Source organism: Halichondria panicea, chromosome 3 (assembly GCF_963675165.1).
Source record: "Halichondria panicea chromosome 3, odHalPani1.1, whole genome shotgun sequence".
Lineage (NCBI taxonomy): Eukaryota > Metazoa > Porifera > Demospongiae > Suberitida > Halichondriidae > Halichondria > Halichondria panicea.
Window position 1 is genome coordinate 8419245 of NC_087379.1, and position 19594 is coordinate 8438838.

General features: G+C 47.4%; 3 protein-coding genes across 5 annotated transcripts in view; 2 read left to right on the forward strand and 1 right to left on the reverse strand.

Annotated features, from left to right (window-relative positions):
• Positions 1-42: 42 nt before the first annotated feature.
• Positions 43-5359, forward strand: LOC135334256 (condensin complex subunit 1-like). Its single transcript, XM_064529376.1, has 18 exons — positions 43-192; positions 242-317; positions 432-579; positions 632-950; positions 1006-1129; positions 1178-1517; positions 1609-1743; positions 1920-2075; positions 2125-2370; positions 2418-2709; positions 2915-3193; positions 3349-3700; positions 3771-3926; positions 4141-4318; positions 4366-4460; positions 4515-4595; positions 4656-4918; positions 4994-5359. The coding sequence occupies exons 1-18, from the start codon at positions 96-98 to the stop codon at positions 5224-5226; spliced, it is 3570 nt and encodes a 1189-aa protein (XP_064385446.1). The 5' UTR covers positions 43-95; the 3' UTR covers positions 5227-5359.
• A 39-nt stretch (positions 5360-5398) lies between these two features.
• On the reverse strand, positions 5399-18677 carry LOC135334255 (nucleoporin NUP188-like). Of its 3 annotated transcripts, XM_064529372.1 has the most exons (36): positions 18567-18677; positions 16447-18446; positions 16311-16390; positions 16096-16146; positions 15733-16030; positions 15599-15661; positions 15487-15540; positions 15303-15437; positions 14648-14724; positions 14477-14600; positions 14327-14431; positions 14185-14277; positions 13935-14090; positions 13639-13879; positions 13416-13589; positions 13233-13365; positions 13097-13184; positions 12979-13046; positions 12670-12899; positions 12502-12550; positions 12253-12448; positions 12059-12203; positions 11891-12012; positions 11713-11817; positions 11581-11661; positions 8802-9031; positions 8486-8555; positions 8052-8418; positions 7846-7943; positions 7602-7796; positions 7341-7526; positions 6876-7243; positions 6666-6744; positions 6471-6602; positions 6235-6420; positions 5399-5660 (listed from the first exon to the last, which is right to left on the reverse strand). In XM_064529372.1, the coding sequence occupies exons 2-36, from the start codon at positions 16504-16506 to the stop codon at positions 5454-5456; spliced, it is 5046 nt and encodes a 1681-aa protein (XP_064385442.1). In that variant the 5' UTR covers positions 16507-18446; positions 18567-18677; the 3' UTR covers positions 5399-5453. The 3 variants fall into 3 exon arrangements, with proteins under 3 accessions (XP_064385442.1, XP_064385444.1, XP_064385445.1); XM_064529374.1 differs by lacking the exon at positions 16096-16146; XM_064529375.1 differs by lacking the exons at positions 15487-15540; positions 15599-15661; positions 15733-16030; ... (2 more) ...; positions 16447-18446; positions 18567-18677 and having other exon boundaries at positions 15266-15386.
• Positions 18678-18809: 132 nt separating this feature from the next.
• Positions 18810-19594, forward strand: part of LOC135333224 (phosphatidylinositol 4,5-bisphosphate 3-kinase catalytic subunit delta isoform-like) — a 4808-nt gene continuing 4023 nt past the window's right edge. The window contains exons 1-2 of the mRNA XM_064528140.1: positions 18810-19214; positions 19367-19594. The exon at positions 19367-19594 is cut by the window's right edge and continues 39 nt beyond it. Coding sequence (XP_064384210.1) covers positions 18948-19214; positions 19367-19594 — 495 coding nt within the window. The 5' untranslated portion in view covers positions 18810-18947. The remainder of the gene's footprint in view (positions 19215-19366) is intronic.

A 19594-nucleotide genomic window follows, 5' to 3' on the forward strand; every position in this document is an offset into this window, starting at 1 on the left:
GACCTTTATATCAGATGGCTTTATGTGAATGTTTAACTGGCGATCTTTACCAAAACAGTGTGCATTTAGTGTGGAAATTTGAACGTGAACTCAAGATGATAGATGAATTCTCACTGCCCGTGTCTTTGCAAGAGCTGGATGTAGAGCCGGAGTATGATATGGAGGAGTTGGTTAATGGCGGCCTATTGGATGGTGAGGCTCTATCATTGTCTGCACACGCTGTGTATTCAACCCTGTGCAGAGTGCCTGGAGTGTCTGAGTGTTGGGCGGTCCTTTAGTGTCGAGTCTTGTTTCTCTGTTTACATCCATCTCCTCAGGTGGGTCACACACATTACACACACACACCGCATACACACACCGCACACACACGTACACATCACACATACACATACGCACCACACACACGCACACACACATCACACATTATACAGGAGGTGGTCTAAGATCCCAGAGAGTATTCGTGTGCAATACTGGACATGTCTGGTGCGAGGTCTTGAGGGATTGTGTGGGGAGATAGGAGGACAGGAGCTGCACACACTCTGCCCTGATGTCAAGCAAGCCACCAGGACCAGGATTAAGGTATACACTCACCCTAACCCACACTAGCATGGAGGTTGTGTCCTATATACAGATGTTGAGCTATCTGGTGGTACAATGGGTAGAGGCTAGTGAGAATAGCTGCTCTGCTACTGGCAAGAAACAGACCACACCGTCTGGTTGGAAGGCTGGTAGAGAGAGCAGTATAGAGCTGATGGCAGTGATGATGGAGCTGCCCCTGGCCTCACTCTGGGACCCTCCCTCCCCCTCTATGATGGATGACCTCAGTGGCCTCGTGGCTAGTGCCTGTTACAAGCTCTTAGAGAGTCCAATAGTGTCACGTGAGAGAGCCCTCACTGACAAGACTGTGCGGTTACTAGGAAGGCTTGTGCGTGACTATGGGCAGGGCCTCAGTGAGTGCTACACTGATCAATGCATTTACTCTATATATCTCCATCATTGTCACAGGTTTCTCTCTGAAAGTGTCCCAACTATTGCACAACTTTGACCATCTCGTGAGCACTCTGTCTGCAGCTGTAGTGACTCTAGCTAACGACTATGGTGTCAAGTCTATTGTACCAGATATCATCAGGTAAGGCTACTAACAGTGACCCCACCATTATCCTAATACCGCATGTAGGGAGATAGCCAGTAAAGACCCTAAGGACCTGTGTGTGGATGCTAGTGGGACCAGATGCTTTGCTGGCTTCCTTGTGGAGGTGGGCGGGGCTCTACCTGAGCTGGTACTCCCTGTCATCAGTGTGCTAGTCCCTCATCTCACTGGGGAATCCTACACCTTCCGCAATGGTGTCCTGGGAGTGATGGGACATCTACTCCTGCATCTTAGTAGAGGTCAAGGTTCACTGACTAACAATCCTAGAGACCAACTATTGTCTAAGCTAATGGAACATGTGTACGACACCAACGCCTTTGTGAGGGTAAAGGTCATTCAGATACTGGACAATCTTGTCTCCTCCAAGGTAAGCTATAGTGTACACACACACACACACCCACACACACACACACATTGTCCATACACACTGTCCACACACACACCCACACACTGTACAGGCTATCCCCCTCCACTCGCTGCAAGAAGTGTTAGAGTTGGTGTGTGGTAGATTGTCAGACAAGAGCAGCTCTGTGAGGAAAGCCTCTCTGCACCTCCTCACATCCACACTCACATGCAACCCATTCGCAGCAAAGGTAACCACCCACTCCACCCCCACTGTGTGTATCCCACCCACCCCACTGTGTATGCGTGTGTATGCGTGTGTGTGTGTGTGTGTGTGTGTGTGTGTGTGTGTGTGTGTGTGTGTGTGTGTGTGTGTGTGTGTGTGTGTGTGTGTAGTTCCTACATTATATTGTCCCCTCTCATGCAGCTTGAGTTGGAGATGTTCCAGAGTAAGCTAATAACAGAGCAGTCCACACTAGAGGCCTTGGTCGCAGGGGGTGTGGCTCCAGGAGGTGTGGCTTCAGGAGATGGCGAGGAGAATAGAGAGTTGGCCAAACAGCTGGCTGTGGTCAACTACCTCCAGGTACCCCTCCCCCAGTGTGTGTGTGTGTGTCATCACTCCCATACTGTAGAATGCTGTACTGTTTGTGGAGGTCATCAGTAGTCACATCCCATTGGTCGTCCAGATGATGAGTTCAAAGGTTACATCAGATATTCTAGAAGCTATCAACTTCCTCTCAAAGTGTGCTTCATTTGGAATACCGGCTGCTAGGCTCGGGGTACAAAGGTCACTGGGTCTCGTATGGTCTGGTGATGCTGCTATACGCAAGGCAGTACTGGACGTGCATATTCAACTGTACCTTGACCCCGGCGAAGAGGTGAGTGCCTTGTCGCTATGACTAATGTGTATCTATGGTAACAACAGGGTTCTGGTGGACGTGTTGTGGGTGTGGCTAATAACCTAGTTGCCATGGTGAGAGGTTCCAGTCGCGGACAGTTGGCCTCATTAGAGCGGTTACTAGGAATGCTGGTGGAGGGTCACTACATCACTGCCCCTGTCATTAAGTGTCTCTGGGATATATTCCAACAGTCGAGTGCTGACTCAGCATTAGCCGTACAAGTGCTCTCCATGATTGGGGGCGTGTCACGTGATGTCATCAATAACAACTTTGATCTTCTTATAAGAACTGGAATAGTTGGTCAAGACGAGAGAACAGGTAATCATGATGCGTGGGCGTGTGTGTGTGTGTGTGATGTGACAATAATTATGTATCGTATAGCGGCTAATTTTTGTTGGTGTACGTTTTTGTATGAACTAAATATTCTATTTGTAGTTTCGCAGTTTTAATTTTCAGATTAAAGCTCTAAAAATGAAAATGTCTACCATACAAAAGTAACCCTCTATATACGATGTCCCTGTAGATCTGATCCTGGCAGAACGGACATGCTCAGCACTCAGTAAAATGGCTGCCAGTTCCCTGCCTAATGGGAAGCTGCTCCTCATAGACCACCCTCTACTCTGTCAGCTGAGGGACCTGCTATTGCAGTGTTTGAGTGATGTCACCACCTCACACTGGGCAGGCCTGGCAGAGGAAGTGGTAGTCTGTGTGTTCAAGCTCTGTCAGAGTCCCATTCTCTTCTGTGAGGACCTTCTACACAGGCTAACCGCTGCAGCATGTCCACCAGAGGCTGTCAACATCAGTAAGTTTGTTACTGTGTATAGAAAGCACTTGTAAACAGTGCAGCCATTATCAGTCACTGGTCACACATTACCAGTCACTGGTCACACATTACCAGTCACTGGTCACACATTATCAGTCACTGGTCACACATTACCTAGTGCCCTCCCTGTGTAGACTCTGTGGTGTTGGGTCGGCTATTGTTTGCTGTGGGAACAGTGGCACATCGTCTCATGCTATTCACTGAGACCATCGTGAGTAGAGAGCTCAAGACTAGAGCTGCCAAGGACTTGGACAAGCAACCACTCTCCAAGGATGGTGATGAACTAGCACTGGCTGGAGCCTCGGGGGACGACCCTGTCATTGAACTAGTTAAACGAGTACTAGAAGGAGAAGTGGGCGGAGCTCCAGGATTACTCGCGACCTTTGAACCTCTTATTGTGGAAGTGTTGGTGAATCCTACCAAGTACCAAACTGCTGAGCTCAGCAACTCTGCTGCTCTCACTCTGGCCAAGCTCATGCTCATCAGGTAGCCTAGCTGTGTAACCACATAACCACTGTATCACATGACACCATCACTGTATCACATGATCCCCTAGTCCGTGTGTGTGTGAGCGCTATCTTCGTCTCTTCTTCACTGTGCTGGAGAAGAGTGAGGCTGAGAGTGTGAGAGCTAATGGAGTCATCATGGCCAGTGATCTAGCCTGTAGATTCCCCAACCTCATTGAGCCCTGGACACCACGCCTCTATGCTAGGTACGTCATGTACATGTATAGTGGTGTGTGCCGGGATACAAGGTGGTTTGTAGTCGTAATCCACCAATTTATCAAACAAAGGCTAAATTCAGCTGTTTTGGATAGCTATTTTTGTGTAAAACTGATTGGTAGGCAATTTACCTCACACACACCCCACACCACACATGCCCCCTCACACACACCCCACACCCCACACGCCCCCTCACACACACAGGCTGAGTGATGTTTCGTGTCGAGTGCGTAGGAATACAATGACAGTGTTAACACATCTTATCCTCAACGACATGGTCAAGGTCAGAGGTCAAATATCTTCCATAGCCCTGGCCATCGAGGACTCTGACCCCAAGATTGCTGACTTGGCAAAACACTTCTTCCACGAGTTGGCCTCTAAGGTAGGCACGTGTACACTGTATTCATAGTATGTTGATTGTGTTGTCAGGGCAACACTTTGTACAATGTGATACCTGATATTGTGAGCAGTCTATCAGGAAGTGATCCACCCACTCCACACGACACATTCAACAACATCATCAGGTACGCCCACACCACACCACACACATGCCCACACAAGGCTACCCAACACTGTAGGTACATATTCAGTCTGATTCAGAAGGACAAACAATGTGAGAGTTTAGTGGAGAAGCTATGTCATCGTTTCAGAGCTGCAAGGTAGGACCCCCCACACACACACACCCGCCCACACCACACCACACCACACCACACACACAGGAGTGAACGCCAGGCGAGGGACCTGGCTCACTGTATCTCTCAACTTTCTCTGAGTGAGAAGAGCTTGAGACGTCTATCTGATAATCTCCCTGCCTACAAGGACTGGCTGGTGGAGGCGACAGTGTATCAAGCATTCACTGCTCTACTCAACAAAGCTAAGAAGTCCACTAAACCAGAGGTCAAAGGTCAGATTGATGACCTGGAGAGACTGTTCAAAGAGGCTCATGAGAAGGGACTTGATGTAACCACATCCCTTGACAAAGGTGACATTTCGTGTAGCCATAGTAATAGCCCTGTGTGTGCTGCATGATGATTTTACCCCCTGTGCTGCCATACAGCCCCTACCCAGGAGACCCCCCATGAAGCCAGTGTAGAGACCCCCCATGATAAGATAGCTGATGATGACTTCTCACGCGATGTTCTCTCCTCCGCTAGACGCTCATTAGCCAGGGGAACCCCACACTCTGATGGGGTCAAAGGCCACTCTGATGGGACCAGAGGTCAAAGGAGAGGCCAATCATTCAAGACTGAACCCCTCAAGTTTGAGTTAGATTCGAGTGATGAAGACTGACTGTTACTATAGCTACAGTTACCATAGTTACCACAGTGACTCTTTTATTGCAAACATTTATCTTGTTGTTTTGTACGATACTTTATTCTGATCTCAACCATTTCCTTATAATGTTTAATTGTTATTGAGTTTGTTCATACAATATAATTCTAAAGATAAAGGTATACAGAAATTGAGCATCAGCGCATCATAATTAATAATATACAGGACATGCATGCGCAGTTGATCTATCTAAGGTATTGTTTGATAAAAGTGTCAGATAGTCTGAACAATCCTTGCTCTTCATTGAAGGCTAATGAGCTGAGTCTGCCAGAGGAGCCACTATCAGTGAGGGTACGAGTGGGTGTGGTCCTGTGAGTGGGTGTGGCCCCTTTACTTGGGGAGGGGGCACCTTTACGAGAGAAGTTGAGCAGCAGAGAGTTGAGGAATGTGCTCTGAGTGTGTGTGCAGTGTGGTGTGTGAGGTGTGTGCAGTGTGCAGTGTGGTGTGTGTGCAGTGTGGTGTGTGCAGTGTGGTGTGTGAGGTGTGTGCAGTGTGGTGAGTGCGTTAAATGAAGCATCTTTGAACGGCCATAACTTTATTAGTTAACAATGATAATTTTATGATTTTCTGAAAGCTTAGAGAAAGGCCTTTCAGATGATGTGTTAATTCAAAAGTCTATTTCAGACCTGTTTTGGGGTATTTTCCCGAAAATGAGAAATTATGGCCCGTTTTAACTTTGAGATTTGAGCACACCATTTGAAAGAGCTCCTTTTAAGCTTTCAGAAAATCAGGAAAATCATTGAATTTGGACCACCAGAACTCTAGTTACACCAGAACTCTAGTTACAGAGACAACTCTAGTTACACCAGAACTCTAGTTACAGAGACAACTCTAGTTACACCAGAACTCTAGTTACAGAGACAACTCTAGTTACACCAGAACTCTAGTTACAGAGACAACTCTAGTTACACCAGAACTCTAGTTACAGAGACAAGTCTATTAGTACATGTACTGTTAGTAGCGCACCAATTCACTGGCCAGCTCTTTCTTGAGCTGTTGTTTGTCACGATGATCGAGACAAGGGTCGACAAGATAGCGTGTGCTCTGTGAGAGTGTGAGGAACACGCCCACCTCTAGTAACATCACCAGACGAGACCTACGCCCACTCCCCACACACTGGGACAGTGACTTGGTGGGGGAGCCAGGGTCAACCTGTGTGGGGGGATACATGCAATCAGAGCACTATTGTTCAGGGGGGGTACCTTGTTGAGTAGGGCTAGTACAGTTGATAGACAGGAGGTGAGTGTGCCGAGGGAAGGGGGCATGGTATTGTCCAGAATGGGCGGGTCCAGTGACAGACCAAACAATGGTGGATACTCGACAAGATCCAACACCTAGAGAACACACAGTACGAGGGTAGTACACGCCCACACACACACACATGCCCACACACTCACCCCGTCCAGGAGCATGGCATCCAGGGGAGGAGAGAAGTGCCTCAGGGAACACAGTGAGGACAGGAGGATACTCACCAGTCTAGAGAGGAGACATGTTTACTAGATACAGCATAGTAATATAGCTATAGATGTAAGCAAGCAGCCTTGAACTCAACCCGTTGTGACAGCATGGAGATCACATGACCCCACCACTAGTATCACATGACTTACCCGTCTTGTAGTTGACTGAATGCAGGACTGGATGTGAGGAGAGAGTCGTCTAGTACACACTGATCCAGTGACACTGAGCGACCAATGCTCTTACGCCTAGTCACCGTGGTAACAGGGGCCACATCAGGCGCTAGCAGCCCAGCAGAGTACATGGTCTTGATGATATGCTTGAGAGCTGCTCTCTTACTAAGGAGAGCTACTGTGCCAGTGCTGAGGTGCACCAGGGCCTCTAACAGAGAGCCCACTAGGGAGGGGGAGGAGTAGGCCCAGCGGGACTTATAGCGTGTCAGGGTCACAAAGAATCGACACACAACCTCACTCTCTTGTAGACACTGGAGGTCTTTAATGGTCTGATATAGATCCAAGCTCTGTGTGTGTGTGTGTGTGTGTGTGTGTGTGTGTGTGTGTGTGTGTGTGTGTGTGTGTGGGCGTGAGTGTTTGTGTGGCGTGTGTGTGTGTACTCACAGCGGCTAGTCTCTCTTGATGCACACCCACGAAGTCCAGAGCATGAGAGAGGAACTGATGTCCCAGTGACTGGAGTAATGAAGTGGTCAGCTTTACAGCTAATAACCAAAGCTCTCCCTTATGCTCAGGGAGGACTGAGATACACAGAGTGTGACATATTCCATTCATCAGTAGACTCTCTGCTCCCTACATACAATAAGAGCTGTTAGCACACACATACGCCCACACACACGCCCACACCACACACACGCCCATACACACCTCTCTCTGTTGAGCCAGTCCTAGGAGAGTGACTAGACAGGACTGTACAGACTGCGGAGGGTCATGTGATAAGAGAGTGTCCACACGTCTAATAAGAATGGTGGTCAGAGATGTGTGTGCCAGAGGATGGAGCCAGCTAGCAGGAGAGTGAGCTCGAACCATCTCATTCAATGCCAGCACTGCCATCACATCAGCCTGCAGGAGATACTGATCACTGTACATGACCCCTAGGAGGGGTACCTACCTTGACCACACACCCTCCCTCTTCTTCTTGTTGACTATTCTGTAGCGTGTGTGCAATGGCTGTTATCAATGCTCCACAGCAGCGTCCATCCAGACTACCTGTATAGATGGGGGGGGGTACTATTAGCAGTGTGGGGGGTACATACCATAGAGGGGGGTACTGTTAGCAGTGTGGGGGGTACTATTAGCTATGTGGGGGGCACTTACTGCGAGAGCGCTGTGCTGACTGGAGGACGGCCAGGGTAATAGCGTAAAGGGGTGTGGCCAATGCACCGGGCATGCTCAGTAGAACTTGGCTCACCACTGACAACGCTTTGTTGTCATGACAACTGTCCACGTTATTGGACCACTTTCGATACAGCACCAGATATAGTGTACTCAGCTCAGTTGCTATGGCAACATTGAGGTGTGTCAGATGAGCGTCCAATGAGATTATCAGCTTGTTAAGAATGGACGATCTCAATGATGGAAGTTGGAAGGTTTCCTTTGTCTTGGGGGAGGCACTAAGAACGAGAAGGAGAGCAGAGAGAGCACGGCAGAACTCCAACAGTCCACTGTCCTCACAGCTTAGCATCTGTGTGGGCGTGTGTGTGGTGGGTGGGGTGTGTGTGGAGGCCTGAACAAGCAGTAAAACAGCTCACTTCAATCCAAGATTCAACCTTTACTCCCAGCCCTGCCACAACGTCACGCAGGTCCTTGTCTAGTTGAGACCTGACAAAGAGAAGAATGACACACACACACACACACACACACACACACACACACACACACACACACACACACACACACACACACACACACACACACACACACACACACACACACACACACACACACACACACACACACACACACACACACACACACACACACACACACACACACACACACACACACACACACACACACACACACACACACACACACACACACACAGAGTACATGTACGTAGCTCACTTGGTGTCTGTGCTGTAGGTCTCCATTGTCACTATCCTCATAACAGCAGCGACCACACGCACACCACCACCACCCCTCCACGAGAGTGGGGGTGTGGAGAGTGGAGCTGTGAGGTGGGACCAGAAGTCCTTAGTGCTCCTGAGTGCTATCAGAGCAGCATCATGGCGACCCTCCCACAGAGACACTAGTAGACACAGGGCTGCCTCATGCAGTACAGTGGGGCAGGGACCCTGTACGCATGAGGGGATAATGAGAGGGGCAGTGCAGTGGGGCAGGGACCCTGTACGCATGAGGGGATAATGAGAGGGGCAGTGCAGTGGGGCAGGGACCCTGTACGCATGAGGGGATAATGAGAGGGGCAGTGCAGTGGGGCAGGGACCCTGTACGCATGAGGGGATAATGAGAGGGGCAGTACAGTGGGGCAGGGACCCTGTACGCATGAGGGGATAATGAGAGGGGCTAATGTACAAGCATGGATTATATTATAGCTCATGGTCCGAGGTCAAACAAAATTAATATTAAATATTAGATCCCATTTGAGTGTATTTAGCAGGGAACTATGAGCTATAGTACCGGTACTATAGATTGCTCTGGGCTACAAACTACAACATTGTACATTGTATTGTGATTTACAAGAAGATACATATGTAATAACATAAAAATTATTGTAGCTAGATGCTTTGTCTAGTAATATAATAACAGAACTAGAATGAAAGAGAGAAGCTCTTTCTTTTTTTGGCTTTGTTCGAAAGTAGTAGGAGACGCTCGTTTTTTGTGCAGTGTGCCGTGCTTTTTTGCTGCAAGGCTGCATGGGGGAAGAGCTGGATGTATGGAAGTGCTGGGATTCTAGCTTTGGCTTCTTCCTAAAGTTCATTTCGCTTTGTTCAAGAGTAGCATAGGAGCCGCTTGTTTGCTGGGCTTGTTTGCTGCAAATTATAGCTTAGTTGTCTTCCTTTCGCTTTGTGAGAGTAGTACGAGCCGCTTGTTTCCATATTGTTTCTTGGGAAGTGTGCTGGGCTTGTTTGCTGCAAAACTGGGGGAGGAGCTGTATGTTTCCGTTTTGTGGGTGGAGCTAGGACTATAATTTTGTCCATCAAACTGAGGTGGAGGAACAGGGTTGACTTGAATAGAGACCACAGATTTAGAGACCACAGAGATGCCAACTTCAGATATTAGTTTTCAAAAGAATAATGATGCAGTTGCTAGGTTGGCTGTTTATATAGGTTGACTGTTGCTAAGCTAGTGCATTTCTAGTAGCCAATAGGTTTTGGGATCTAAATCAGTTAGAACATGTGCATTCGGTATCTATGGTTATAGTGTCCCTCATCCCTCGGGCTAAAGCCCTCGAGCTTTGGGACACTATAACACATAGATACCTCATGCCCATGTTCTAACCATAACATAGTTAGACTCTGTTTTGGAGGTGTCTATACGCTCGGGATACTAAATCAGTGCCTTTGGGCTTCTAAATCACATGGACATCGACATGCGCAAACCTTGCCCTCGAGGCTTGACTACAATACAACTACCTGACAATCAGTGCCTTTGGGCTTCTAAATCACATGGACATCGACATGCGCAAACCTTGCCCTCGAGGCTTGACTACAATACAACTACCTGACAATCAGTGCCTTTGGGCTTCTAAATCACATGGACATCGACATGCGCAAACCTTGCCCTCGAGGCTTGACTACAATACAACTACCTGACAATCAGTGCCTTTGGGCTTCTAAATCACATGGACACCGACATGCGCAAACCTTGCCCTCGAGGCTTGACTACAATACAACTACCTGACAATCAGTGCCTTTGGGCTTCTAAATCACATGGACACCGACATGCGCAAACCTTGACCTCGAGGCTTGACAACTACCTGACAACAGAATACTAGGTATACTAAGTAAAGTGCAGGTATACTAACTTCAAAGTCAACTGAAAGCTTAGAAAAATACCTTTCATCATCAAAGTTCATATTTGAGAGATAAAAATATTTACCAATTTAGCCGTACCATGGATTATAGCCCATGGTCCGAGGCCAAAAATGACAAATTAGAACCCCGACGAAAATTTGGATTGAAACACACCATTTAAAAGGTATTTTTCTAAGCTTTCAGAAAATTCTAAAATTTTTGACAATGGATCAACTGTACTGAAGTTATGGCTGTTGAAAGATGTTCAACTACCCCCCCCCCCCTCCGTGTAGCTGCCATAACTTGAATTCTGTGGATCCTAAGTCAAAAATAATTATTGTAGGATTTTCTGAAAGCTCAGAAAAATACCTTTCAAATGGTATCATAAAAGTTTATATTTGAGAGATAAAAGTATTTACCAATTTAGCCCGTACCATGGATTATAGCCCATGGTCCGAGGCCGAAAAATGACAAATTAGGGCCCCCATGAAAATTTGGCTTGAAACACATCATTTAAAAGATATTTTTCTAAGCTTTCAGAAAATCCTAAAATTTTTGACATTGGATCAACTGTACTCAAGTTATGGCTGTTGAAAGATGTTCAACACCCCACCCCCTCCATGTAGGATTTTCTGAAAGCTTAGAAAAATACCTTTCAAATGGTGTCATCAAAGTTTATATTTGAGAGATAAAGTATTTGCCAATTTAGCCGTACCATGGATTATAGCCCATGGTCCGAGGCTGAAAAATGACAAATTAGGGCTCCAATGAAATTTTGGGATTTGCAATAGACTATTTGAAAGGTCTCTTTCTAAACTTTTCGAAAACCATAACATTTTTGACATTGGTTATTGCTGTGACTGACTGACCTTCGATTGTTTGGTTGCAGATGCTATTATCTCGAGGACAGCTTTGAGACAGCTACTCTGATTGAAAGTGTACCCTCCAGCCTGTGTGTAGTGTGATAGAGACACTCACACACCACACACACGCCCACTCACCTCTGTTGACGAGGGCCGCACACACAGGAAGAGTTCTGCCATGCCGGGCTGACACTGAACACACACACGCACCAACTCCAACACACACACTTTCAGCTCAACCTCCTACACGTACAATACTGTATCTTAGCAACTCGTACACACAATAGTATCCTAGCAACACCCTAGCAACTCGTACCTCTACTCTTGATTGCAATCTTCCTATGAAAGCATCTCTGGCCAAGGTAGCCCCACCCCCTAGACAAGCAAACACGGACATGGGGGACACCAGAGATAGCCGAGTCAGCAGTTTAGTAGCACCTGTACAATGGCGATGATCAGAGGTCAGAGTACAAGTTGCTCTTACCTATTGGGACGTGAGGGTCGCCATGGTGATCAATGTACGAGGCTATAACAGATACAAGATGTACAAGGGAAGTGCCACGCCCACTAGTGGGTGTGTCCAGTTTAAGGGACTGTGTGGTGAGAGCATGTTCCAATGCAGTGGGTTCCTGTATAGAGGCAATGAGTGGGTGGAGTGTGTGTGTGGTGTGGGCGTACCTCAGATGGGTTGTTTAAGAGGGTGGCTATTATTTGGAACGCCAGTTTAAGGGACTCCACTTGAACGGGGGGTGGGCCTTGTTGGTTGCTAAGCAACCTATTGACCACACCCACTCCTAATGAAAGTGTTGAGACGAGAGTACGATGACCATGAGAGTGTAGTAGATAGTGTGAGATATAGGTCCCCACATGCCCACTAAGAGGGGTCAAAGGTTAATATGAGTGGGGGGGAGTCATATGTACACTCACCTTGTTGGGGTCTTGAGGATTGTATGACACAACACTAGTAGCTGGTGGGCTGTGGGGGGGGGGAGTACACACATTCACACAGTGGGGGGGGGCGGGAGTACACATGCACAGTGGGGGGGGGGCGGGAGTACACACGTGCACAGTGAGGGGGCGGGAGTACACACATACCCAGTTCATCTCGACTGCCTCTGCTGGTGTGTCTCCATCCTTGACAAGTGGACATCACTTCTCGACACACCCACACCACACACGCTAGTACACCCTCAGTATCCATGGCAACACTATCCTCGTACAGGCCCAACAGGAGGTCCAACATTGCCATGGTAACAGCGTACACACCTCTACTCCTCTCCCAAGTGTTGAGGATATGACCATAGTGTCCAGGGGCCACTGGAACACTGAGGGGGCGGGGCACTAAACACACACACACACACTGAGGGGGCGGGAGCACTGTGTGTGTAGCTATGACATCATTACCTGTCATATGATGTCACAGGTCCAGAGATGTATGGCAGGAACCCAGTACGTCCCAGCCTCTCCCACACCTAGTGTCAGTATATAACCATTATATAATCATGCAGTCATGTGATATTACGTGAGAGGGGTTATTTCTCAGCATGACGGCAATACACTTGAGAGTGGCAGCAATCAACTGTGTGGGCAGTTGTGGGAGGGATGAGTATCTGTGAGGTGTGTGTGTGATGTATGAGGGGGTGGGGTGGGTGGCTTACTTCTGAATGATGGTAAAGTATTGCGATGTGATTGGTTGAAAGTGTTCGTTGAGCGTCCAATCACTGCTCAGAATGACGGTCACTAGGCGTGCAATGTCAGTAACCATAGCAACTAAAGGATGCTGCGTTGAATCTATAAAGATCACGTATGTTAGAACACACCAATTTACCACGCCCACTCACCAACACCCACCCCCGGCAGTGACAATAGTGATGCTGTGAGGAAAGCAAATACTTGCAGAGCAGAACAATCCACCTCCCAGCGTACTGTATCTGACCTTTGACCCCCAGCGGAGAGTGGAGCTCCTCTAGTTCCTGCTGATAGATACAGTGGAGCCCCGCCCACACAACGAGCCTCTAAAGGGGCGTGGCTAACACAGGGCATGAGTCACTATGAGTCACTAACCTTGCTCAAACACTGTGACTTCCTCCAATAAGACAAGATCATGACCTCGATAAGCTACTCTCCAGCGGTGGTCCAGGGCTAGTGTGAGGGAGTGTAGGTTGTGGAGGTGGGCGGTGAGGCTGTGTGCTGTGTGAGCGTGGGAAGAGAGGGTGATGAGTAACTGGAATGGTGTCTCCAGAGGAAAGTTGTCCAGTGCTGTTGACAAGAGTACACCCACACCACGGGTACAGTCGCCACCATACTGTGTGTAGTGTGTGTGTGTGTGTAGTGTGTGATGATAATTATAGTGAAATCACCTCCTCCCAGAACTCCAGTTGTAGCCGAGGGTGTGTTAAGGTCTTGGTTGCTATGGCAATTAGGGTGGCGGGGTCTCCGAGTGATGTCTCACTGAAACATGATATGGCCACAGAGAGTAGAGTGTGTACCAGGGCCTTCCCAAGACTGGCTAGTGGCTGTGAGGGTGTGTGTGTGTGTGGTGGGCGTGTGTACCAGGACCTTCCCAAGACTGGCTAGTGGCTGTGAGGGTGTGGGCGTGTGTGTGCTTACCATGCTCCCAGTGAAAGATGGGCTGTCTAGAATAGAGAGCAGGTAGTCAAACACACCACACTGGAGGGCCTGGTTGCCTAGTATCTGATAGTGCTAGGGTAGAGAGGGATAATATCAACAGACCACATGTAATGGAAGGTACCTCCGAGTCAGTCGACTGTGTAGTGTATTGTAGTAGCATCCAGGAGAGGAGGAAGGGGGCGTGGCATTGCATGTCCCCCCACTTGCTAAGCTGCTCGTCTATGCTCTATGACACATAGTGATGTCATGATGACACATGTATAGCCGTTACCTTGACAATAGCAGTGGCACTAGGGTCCTTGAGATGATGAGACTGTAACTTGCTGTGATCAGTCATGTACTGGTAGACATAGTCCAGGTCCACAGCCTCCACCAGGATCAGAGCACACAAGTGGCTAGTGGGTATTGGATACAGAGGGGCCATGCACACACACACACTCACTTGATGTGCTGGATGATGGGCTGTGCTCCTGGTATCAAGCTCACTCTGTTAGTCTGCCGTGATCCAAACCCTTGCTCCTACACATGTACTGGAGTATTATTGTACACACCCACACACCCACACACACACACACGTAGTGTACAGTGGATTGTAGTGCACTTGCAACAGAGAATTGCCAAACAGCAAACCACAGTTTAGATTGTTAGTAATCAGGGCCAAAACTGAAAGGGGAAATTATAATTAGCGTAGTTATTTCGGTCATTTCTGATTCTGATAATTCTAGCAGCATCTGAGAAGAAAAAAGACAACCTAATCTACGAAAAAGGGAAAGAAACCGGGTGACGCCCCAACTTGATTATGTACTTGACATTCAAAAGTTAGGGAAATTACTTATTGATTTGTAAAGAAATGAAGAAAAGTCCCCCAAGAGGGAATCGAACCCACGCATTATCTATCATATCATCTACAAAGCCACCACCCTAACCACTAAGCCACACCCAGATATCTTTATAAGCCTATACAGATACAGGTAAGCTATTTTATGTACATGTAATAAAATATTATTGTGGTTTGCTGTTAGGCAATTTTCTGTTGCAAGTGCACTGCAATCCACTGTACCTGCATGATGAGGACAGTGTGTAGTGGGCGGGTGTACCTGCATGATGAGGACAGTGTGTAGGAGTGTGGTGGGCGGGTGTTGGTAGTCCTTATAGTAGAGTAGCACTGTCTCTAACAACAACACTTGCTCCCTGAGGCTCTGGATCACCCACACACTTTCATCATGCTCTCCCTAAAATGATGGTTTCAGATTAACAATATCCAACACATCATTCCTCTACCGTAACATGAGCTGGAGTGGACACCTTGATACAAGTCCGGTACTGGTCCCACACCTACACATGTGGGTGGTGTGTGTGTGTGTGTGGGTGTGTGTGGGTGGCAACCACTCACTCCTTTAATGATGAGTCCTCTTGCCTTGGGGTCCATTGCCTCCACACACACTCTATACACGTCCTGCATGAGTGTGGGGGGGGGACTAGTACTAGTGTGTACACACACACAGTATGGAGGAGAGACTAGTGTACCTGATATGGGTGACTAGAGTCCTGCCAGTATGAGAGGAGGTGATGAACACAGCGGAGGAGGTGTGTCCTCTCACTGTGATAGAAGGACCTCACACTATTCAACAATACTCCGCGTCTCTTATCATCTCCCATCTCCTGTCCTAGCTCGGTCAGAGAGCCTCGGTATACACCACTCAGGAACAACTCGTATATCTCATTGCTCTGACATTGGTCCAATCCAAGCACCTCACTCACACACAGCACAAACTCTAGATGGTGACCTTTGACCTGCTTCTTGAGTTCCCCAGCAGACTTGGCACTGTGTGTATAGTAGCTTGTGTGTGTAATAGCCTATATATACCATGCATGGTGTGTGTACAGTACCTTGGAGGTGTGTAATGGCCTATACCATGGTGTGGTGTGTGTGTACAGTACCTTGGAGGTGTGTAATGGCCTATACCATGGTGTGGTGTGTGTGCAGTAGCTTGGAGGTGTGTAATGGCCTATACCATGGTGTGGTGTGTGTGCAGTAGCTTGGAGGTGTGTAATGGCCTATACCATGGTGTGGTGTGTGTGTATGTGGTGTGTGTGTACAGTACCTTGGAGGTGTGTAATGGCCTATGCCATGGCCTAGTTTAGCAAGAGCTTTGTCTGAGCAGATTTCTGCCTGCACCAGCTCCTGTGTGTGTGTGGGAGGTAGCATCATGGGGGGGGGGCATGGTTGACATGACTCACTGGCTCCCTGAGGGAGGACTGGCCTGTCAGGATCTTCCAGAGGTCTTGATTAGAACTCATAATTATTTATTTATGACCATGTGGACTTGGTAAGGGTCAACACAGGAAACATCGAAATAACTTGCAAACTTTATTATGCAATAATCAGCGTATTAAATCTAACAAAAATTAATAATCACAAATAATGTTCATCCAGAACAGAACCTGCAAGGAACTAGATGATGTGCTGCAATGGATAACAGTAAATGAACTTATCTTGTGCGTCCATGCGCCATCACCTGTAAGGTTAGGGTCAGTAACTATTAAATTAACAAAATACTTATCTTCCTGTCCACTCCCTGATCCACCTACAAGACTAGTTAGAAATGATATGGAAAGCAAAATACTGATCTTCTGTACATATCCCACCACTTCTCGTTACATAGCATACCTAGAGTATGATAAATGAGTTTACAAGAGAAAGGGTGTTCATAACAATGAGCCCCTCCCCCAACATGCAGTCAGTGAGGTCCAATAGACAGACCCCTCCCCCTTACAGTCCAGCCAGTGTACAGACGAGCCTCTCTCCCCCCACTGCACTAGTATCTGCACACACATACACACAATAGACAAAGCTAGCTAGCTACTCCTCCCTCAGTTCCAGAGCAGCATGGCTTGTCTGTACCTGGGGAAGAGAGGAGACAAAAGCAGTGAGAGAATGGAACACTAGTACACTAGCTAGTAGGAAGAGCTGTGTGTGTGTGTGCATTGTGGCTGCAAGAGAACAAGCAAATACATGTTATAATGAGCGCAGCAGTTCAAACAAAACCGATCAACAACAAATCTCCACAACCTTAGAAAACAAATAATATCAACCAATTATCACCACCATTGAGAACATTATCACCACCAATGAGAACATAACCACCACCAATGACACCCCCATTGAAAACATTACCACCAGTAGTTTCCCTGCTCAAGGGACAGGATTCACCAAGGGCATAATGAAATAAAGGGACCCTGTGACTGTGAGTACCATTAACTGAGCACAGAAGTAATCAACCAGAATGTGTGGGATGGTTCAACAACAGTAGACTCACAGAGACAACACCTCCTTGCTCTTGAAGCCCTTGTCGACTCCAGTTGCAACAAGCCTGGCACGCAAGGCTTGCACAAGTGCTCAAGACTACTCTTCACTAATCCAGTCAAAGGCTACAGTTCCCTTGGCACACCTATAGTTTAGTTAAAGCCTGAACTTACCAATTCCATGTGCAGTAGGCACAGAGTTAAGATACTAAAAAAGCTGTCATAATAGATTAGCATAAGCCAAGAAGCTAGCTATTTTCTAATGATCCTAGCTAACTAACTATTGGAACTGATAACGAGATCTTAGCACTCCCAATTATGGCAGGATCCTGTGCTGGTTTCCCTTAGGCAGGTACTAACAGCAGAGTGCTCCCTCAATAGACTGGAGTGCCATGAGTAATCCATCATTGCACCCCGAAGGCTGGTTCGACAACGGTTCCAAAAACAAGAAGATGCTGTCCTGTGACCCTACTGTTGAAGAACCTTCCACACACATTCTGATTGATTACTTGAGTGCTACGGACACCCCCCCCCCCCCCCCACCAAAGGGTTCAAGGCCATGCAGGTAACAGACTCTTAGCCACGCGTATATTAACAGTAAATAAAAAGCGTTGTCGACACGAGTTTAGCCATGCACACATGCATTTAATGTGCGCTTTGCTGGCAAGTATGTATCTATTAAGCTGCATAACCTACACACCTCACAGTCAAGAAGGGGCCACACTTAAACACAAGAGCAAACTAATCACCAACCAGAAATCTTGCAAGCAAAACCGATATGCTGAGTGAACAACAACAACACATACAAAACAACAACCTAGCTAGCTACAGATCAGATGCAGAGGCGATTTCAACTTACAATAGCTCCTGCAACTTCGGATGGTCTATTCTTCCATGACTGGAGAATGCTCGCGCTGCTTCGCTTGTGGTTGGTTCTGCAAAAAAATCAAGCAATCTGTATCAATAAAAACATGACCAAATAGACAGAAAATATTTCAAATGCTTCCTAGCCTAAGATTCTTGCAAACATGCCAGCTACAAGCAAAGAATCTCACTTCTTCCAGCAGGAAACTTTGCTTCTTCTTCAATCTTCAAAGGAACGAGCTTTTGGAACTGGATCTGGGAATATTCCGGGCCATTGACGTCAGAGTCTCCAAGGAGATGCCATGGAGACCGACAGTTCCCACCCGTGGAGGAGACCGCAGGCTAGCTACGTACACATAGTAATTATACTCCCACGTGGGTAACTGTTTTGCACATGCGCAAGACTATGAACCGAATCAATGGCCGCGGTTATGTAACGATCTTTACCTGATCGGCTAATGCCGCTATCAACACGATCGTACGAAGAGCGCTCGTGATCGATCAGCAAACACAACGAAAAGTGACAAGTAAAAGGCTAGTAGCTAGCTCTGTGTGTATATAATACTCCAGTGATGGACCCACAAGAGAGTCTAGATGACAAAGTGGTGGACTTCCTGCTCCCCTCTGGTATACTCATTCCTCTGCCCTGTGGAGCTTTGCAATCATTGGAAGATATCAAGGACAAGCTCTGGAAAGAAGCTCAAGCTTTTCCTTTGTTCGGACTCAAGGCGGCGGAGTGGTACACACTGGTGTTTGTCAACTGTAAGGCAGAGCAAGAAGAGTGTTTAGATGAGACACAGCGACTCTGCGATGTCAAGATGTACAAGCCTCTGTTCAAGGTATTCACTTCCTACAGTATGATCTGTGTACATTGATTATACGCTGTGTGTTGAGTGTACATTGATTATACGCTTTGTGTGTGTGTGTGTTGAGTGTACATTGACTGTGTGTGTGTGTGTTGAGTGTACATTGACTGTGTGTGTGTGTGTAGGTGGTTGAGAAGAAAGGCAATCAAGATGAGAAGATGTTGTCCACCAAGATTGCCTGGTTACTGGGCAAAGGTAGTCTCAAGGATTTTGAGACCGTGAGAGAAGCTGAAGTGAATGATTTCAGGGCCACCATGATTGAGGGATGTAGATCAGCCATTGAGCAACGGAGTAGTTTTCGGTGGGAGCAGAAGGTGTTGTATCATTACCCTCCTGATATTGAGAGCAGCTCT

Bases quoted from the DNA above. Each gene is read 5' to 3' on its own strand.
- LOC135334256 (XM_064529376.1), top strand. From the start codon at position 96: ATGATAGATGAATTCTCACTGCCCGTGTCTTTGCAAGAGCTGGATGTA. The intron at 193-241 runs GTGAGGCTCTAT...AACCCTGTGCAG, and splicing joins TAATGGCGGCCTATTGGATG to AGTGCCTGGAGTGTCTGAGT. The intron at 4,319-4,365 runs GTAGGCACGTGT...TTGTGTTGTCAG, and splicing joins TCCACGAGTTGGCCTCTAAG to GGCAACACTTTGTACAATGT.
- LOC135334255 (XM_064529372.1), bottom strand. From the start codon at position 16,506: ATGAGTTCTAATCAAGACCTCTGGAAGATCCTGACAGGCCAGTCCTCC. The intron at 9,032-11,580 runs GTCAGTCAGTCA...TCATGCGTACAG, and splicing joins CTGCAACCAAACAATCGAAG to GGTCCCTGCCCCACTGTACT. The intron at 7,527-7,601 runs GTGTGTATGGGC...TATTGTATGTAG, and splicing joins GACTGGCTCAACAGAGAGAG to GGAGCAGAGAGTCTACTGAT.